This window comes from Beta vulgaris, chromosome 8, assembly GCF_026745355.1.
Source record: "Beta vulgaris subsp. vulgaris cultivar EL10 chromosome 8, EL10.2, whole genome shotgun sequence".
Classification (NCBI taxonomy): domain Eukaryota; kingdom Viridiplantae; phylum Streptophyta; class Magnoliopsida; order Caryophyllales; family Amaranthaceae; genus Beta; species Beta vulgaris.
The window spans coordinates 697,071-703,105 of record NC_079209.1 but is presented as its reverse complement, the minus strand read 5'-3'; the positions used below and the strand labels follow the sequence as shown (position 1 = coordinate 703,105).

The following is a 6,035-nucleotide window of genomic DNA, read 5'->3' as shown; positions in this document are numbered from 1 at the left end:
ATACTAAATTCTATTTTTTGAAGGATACATTTTAATGATTATTACTATGTTGTAACTTGTAATAAAGTTTGAGGGATATTAGTTATGTTAGGGGCAATATTTATGTTATTACTCATTAAGTTTTTTTTTTTGTTAAATAAGGTCAAATAAGTTCCAATCAAGTTCAATAAGTTCTAATAAGTTCCAATCAGGTCAATAAGTTTCAATCAGGTCCAATAAGTTTCAATTTTGTTCAATCAGGTCCAATAACTCTAATCAGGTCTAATAAGTCCAGTTTAGTTCAGGGTTATTCAGGTGAAGAGAACGCACCCCTATAACTTATCTCTTGATTGCAGGTAATTTTGGGATTGATTCTCATCTCTGACCCTTTTTGTGGTCTCTCTTAAAATCAAAAAATATATATTCCGGCCATCTGTATTATTTTATCATGCTCACTCGAAAATTTGACACTATTCACAATTTGATACTATTTACAATTTGAAGGAATCTTTTAAATTCTTTTCAATACAAAAAATATAATAAATTAAAGTCGACTCTTACTTTATCCATTTATTCAGCCATTGACTTGCACATGATAGTATCCGGTAATTTTTGAATTTCTAATAAAAGGTAATATTTCGCAAAAAGAATCTTATAAAAGATAGTTTCCGGCAAAACTTTCATCAATAAATCCACGCAAATAAACATTTTCTATTTTATTCTTTTGGGAATAAGTACAATGACTACTAACTCTCATCCAAAGAGTACATTTGTAAGGGAGTGTCATGTAAAAACCAGCAAATGTTTAATTAATGCAAATTTTCTCGTTGTCATGTAAAAACCTTAGTGAAGACCTAGAAAACACTTTAGCTTCTACGTAATACAATACCTCTTTAGGTAATAACATCATAATCCTTCTACATGTTAAACGACATGGTATACATAAATTTCTGCCATCAAATAGACAAAATAAAATGAAAACTTGAAGAAACTTATAGGAAAGTATAATCATGTGAGGGACCAAAACAACATCTATGTATAGAATGAAGTTATAAAAAAACTTTGTATATCTAGAAGTAAAAGAAAAATTCCCTACACATCTTCTTGTTGTTGTTGTGCATTACTTTCTTGCCAAGCCCAAACTATATCCCTTAGAGCAGGCTTTAGATCATGGTTACAAAAATCATTATACTCAAATGTATCACCACTTGATTTCTTGACTTCTAACACATGTAACATTGGAGCAACCTCAAATATTTGAGCATCAATACTAAGTAATCCTTTTCTACCTTCTTTATTGCTTTGCAACTTCATTATTCCATCCTCCTTAAGAATCTTAAACTTCTTATTAGTTTGAGCAATCTCTTCAAATTTGGATACTATCATTGATGGTGGCATGGAAGTGGTGAATCGAGCAGCGGGATTGCGACTAGTATGGCTCTCGAATAGGCCCGAAAGATCAAAGCCAGGCGAAAGGGAGATTATATCGAATGCATTTAAACATGTAGGCTTGATTGGGATTACAACATCTACACCTTCTTCTTCGGATTCAGATTTATGAGAACTAGTACTACTACCTTCTAAATCGATGTCATTGAAGACAGCTCGAACATCTTTAGGAGTTATAGGTGGAAGTTCGAGATTATTATCATGATCTTTAATTTGATCGATATCTACATGTTTGAATCCTTTTAAAAACCATGGATCATCCATTAATTTAGCTACGGTGATCCTTGAGTATGGACTAGGATCAAGGATCTCACATAGGAGTTTTCGGACCTCTGTTGGGAACCAATTCGGACATTTAAAGTCTCCTTTGTTAACCTTCCTATATAATTCCATTAGATTTGTGTCGTGGAATGGTAGATATCCCGCTAATAGTACATATAACACGACCCCACATGACCATATATCAGCCTTGGCACCATCATAGCCGCGCTTATTGATTACCTCTGGTGCAACATATGCAGGGGTGCCACACGTTGTGTGGAGTAGCCCGTCTTGCCTTCTTGACTCACACAACGCGCTCAACCCAAAATCCGATACCTTAAGGTTACCATTCTCATCTAAGAGAAGGTTCTCTGGCTTTAAATCGCGATGATAAACACCGCGACTATGGCAAAAATCAATGGCACCTATAAGTTGTTGGAAGTATTTCCTTGATTGTTCTTCATTTAATCTTCCTTTGGAGATTTTATTAAAAAGTTCGCCACCTTTTACGTATTCTATAGCAAAATAGATTTTTGTTTTGCTAGCCATGACTTCATAAAGTTGTACAATGTTAGGGTGCTTAATAAGCCTCATAACTGATATTTCACGTTTAATTTGGTTGATCATACCAACCCTTAGAACTTTTTCTTTGTCCACAATTTTGATGGCTACGCTTTTACCTGAGACAATGTGTCTCGCATAGTAAACTTTTGCGAATGTCCCTTGGCCTAGGAATCGACCAAGTTCGTATTTTCGGAACAAAATTGTGTCTTTTTTCTCCATTTCTTTTGATTGTTATGTTCTTGCTAGGATCAAAATCTTTTAGATATTAGATTTTGTTTAGAGGGAGATTAGATTGTTGGATGACGATGATTCGAAATGATGTTCTTACGTTGTTTTTATGGTTGAAGAATTAAGAGAAATAGAGAGAAAACAATGCATGAAGAATGTTAATGGAGGTAAAAAAAAAAGCAAGGAGAATTAGACCATGCTAGGCAAGGGAGGAGGGCAAGAAGTAGAGAGAGGTTTTTTTTGTTGTTGTTAAAACTTTATGATTTAAGATCTTCAAAACAAGAATTGATTAGGTGGCGGTAAATAGGTAAAATTAGGTCATTATCTGTGTGTGGTTACTATTTGAATACTACTCTATATATAAAAATAATTTGAGGCTATTATTAGGACCATTCTGTTAAAGAAAAAACATTAACAACATAGAAAAATAAATAAGGAAAAATAGGATCACCTTGTTAAAGGCCACGAAAAGGAGTAACGGAGCCACTTAACTATTAATTTGTTGGTATGACTTTTTTTTATCGGTGACGAGAAACGTCCTACTAAATCGGAACCTTACACAAGTTAAACCAACCCAACTATACAGATAAGATACTTTGGAAGTAGGGGGAAGCTAGAGAAATCGTACCTCCAAAGTGCATCAAGTGGAATTTGATCCAACAATTTCGAATTTTTGTGGTGTCATGTTTCTCCTCGTTTTATGTTAAATGCAATACACCGTTCTACACAAAGTTTTAGGGATTCGATAAAGTGAGACTTTAGTTTTATTATATTATTGTAAAATTTGATTTGATAGAAGATAGTGATAATTTTTTTATTAATATGTGGATCTCCGTATCTCAGGGTGGATGGATGAGTTGAGAATTATTATATCGTCGTTTCATCACTTTTAATAAAGGTACAAGGTATAATTATAGGATGAGGTACGGTAAAACAATATATAATGCGTCCGTACCCAAAATAAAGTATTACAACCAATATGAGATGACCGAATATAGAAAGTGATGTTGCGTTAATATGAGATTGTCAAAATGTGTAAATACTATTTTTTTTGGAACAAGTAGTTATCATATTTATTTAGGTTGCAATTTTCTTAATTTAAAAATTTAAGACTTGCATAAGTTGAGTTGTTTGCTCTATTTACATGGCCTAGATGATGAAAAACTTCTCATCACAACATTTAAGACCAAATAGGACAACTAAAATCACCCCTATATCAAAAAGTTGCCCTGATAGACACAAAGGATAAAAATTAATTGTCCTCCACTTCGCCTTCTTGATATGATATTAAAGGTGGGAATTTCGTTTATTCTCCCCCCTCACAAGCCTAATTTATAAAGTTGAATTGGATTTAATAAGTGAGATTTTGGTCCACTAGTTTCTCTCCTTATTATATTATTAAAAAGCGTTCTAAATAAAGTATATGTTGCTATGTGAAACCTTCCATTCACTAGAAACATGCAATATCAAAGAGTATGTACTACAGAACTTTGTGTAGTAAGATCCGAACCTGCCCCTAACTCCCACAAGCCTAACTTATAAAGCTGAATTAGATTTAATAAGTGAGATTTTGGTCCAGTAGTTTCTCTCCCTTATAATCAATACTAATATTGTTAACTGGCATTTCAAATAAAGTATATGTTACCACGTAAAACCCTCCATTCACTATAAACATGCAATGTCAAAGAACATGTACTACAAAACTTTATAGCAAAATTCGAACATGCAACCCATTATTAGATATGTTCATCTTAGCCCACTATTAGATATGTTCATTACTCCACATAAATATAAATAACGTAGAACACTGAATATAAATATACATAACAAACTAATTTAAAATAAATATAAACTTAAACACATTAAAATACCATTAAAAGTACTATTAAAAAAAATAGAAGGTTATGAATTCCACAACTTTCTTTTTCCAAAAAAACTTACTCTTGTGCTTACATTGTGTAACAATGTCGACATGCAATGAAAATCTACCCCTTAAAATAAAGGATAATGTTATATGTAGCCCTTATGACTATATATAAGAATTAAATACATGTCTTAAAATGGAAACAATTTATGAATTCATGACAAAATTTCACATCATTTGAGGTAATAAATGTTTGATTCAAATTTTTATTTCTATTTTAAACTTCTTATACATAGACCTAAGGGTTATGTATATCATTAGCTTGGTGAACAATTGACCAGGTGATGATAGCATGTGATCATAGAAGTGTATAACTCACACTCATATATAGAATAATAAGTGGTGGAAAACATCAGATATTTGCAGCCTGATTTAATTTCCTGCTGTACTAAAAATGACATAATTGTATACGATTCTCCTAGGTTATAAGCGGTCTAGCTTGTATCATCACATTAAAAATAACAATACAGACTACAGTAAGAGAAAGAGAGACAAGGATTTAAGCGGTCTGTCGTCCAAGTTCTATCCAACAAGAATTGATATTTTTTCTTAAGGGTTAGTTGATATTTTCTTTGAAAGAGTGATACTTTTGACAGCTATAAAATAGTTGGCATTTCATATCTCTATTTTATACTTCCTCCATTCTATAATATTGAAACACTTCTCTAAAAAAAGCTCTCACATAAAATAAACAAGTGTTTCACTTATTATGAAACGGAGGAAGTATGTCGAGAAGTTTGATGAGTTAGATAAAACACATCTTAATTAGGAATATTTGTTTTGGTTAGTTATTTTAGTTTACGTTTTTCTCTAGATTAATGGTACGATTTTTGGGATTTGGGTTTTCTTTTAGGTGAAAGTTTGGAGAAAAAGAAATTGAATGGATCGGGTTCCTATTTAATAGAGTATACAACTATTTATGGGACTTCAACCATCAGCTTAAGTTTTTGGTTGAGTTAATCCATTGACATGGTATCAGAGTCCAGGTTGCGGGTCTCGTCTAAACTGGGTATTGATCGCTATTGGATAAGGATTTACTAGGACGTCTAGCCCCTAAGAGGATTATTGCTCTAACCTTTTCAGTTAGCTCGGAATTTCTAAAGACACTTAGCTTACAAGTGAGGGGGTCTATTATTGAAACCCATTAAAAACCCACTTATTTGTGAGTGTACCACATTGGAGAAAGATGAGAGATTATTACACTTTATAAGATAGAAGGGTTACTCTTACTATCACCAATTGGTTGTATGGAACCTCTTTTGGGCTTATAAAGTGGACCAAATCTCTCCTCCTTCTTGTTTGGGTCACCCAAGCCCGTTTCATATTGTTTTTAAATTAACACTATTAACTTTTGTGCACCGAAATTATTCCTATATGATATGGTTAGTTTGTGTGTGGTATGATCATTTTTTATATAGTTTAATTTTGTATAATGTAGTTAATTTTCTAATGTAAATCAGTTTTTGCATAATATAGTTAATTTTTTCTAATATAGTTAGTTTTTAATTGTGTGATAAAGTTAGTTTAAGTGCATAATAAATTATTGCAAACTTAATTTACACGAGATGTTTTGAGATTCGAGAACTATTATTGGTGGCTCAATTAATCGTCTTCCTTTGAAATATATTCA

General features: G+C 32.3%; 1 protein-coding gene across 1 annotated transcript; it reads right to left on the bottom strand.

Annotated features, from left to right (window-relative positions):
- Positions 1-1,009: 1,009 nt before the first annotated feature.
- On the bottom strand, positions 1,010-2,861 carry LOC104900495 (CBL-interacting protein kinase 5). The gene has a single exon (XM_010687914.4). It carries the CDS (start codon positions 2,470-2,472, stop codon positions 1,072-1,074), a length of 1,401 nt encoding a protein of 466 aa, XP_010686216.2. The 5' UTR covers positions 2,473-2,861; the 3' UTR covers positions 1,010-1,071.
- Between the last annotated feature and the right edge of the window lie 3,174 nt (positions 2,862-6,035).

Bases quoted from the DNA above. Each gene is read 5' to 3' on its own strand.
- LOC104900495 (XM_010687914.4), bottom strand. From the start codon at position 2,472: ATGGAGAAAAAAGACACAATTTTGTTCCGAAAATACGAACTTGGTCGA.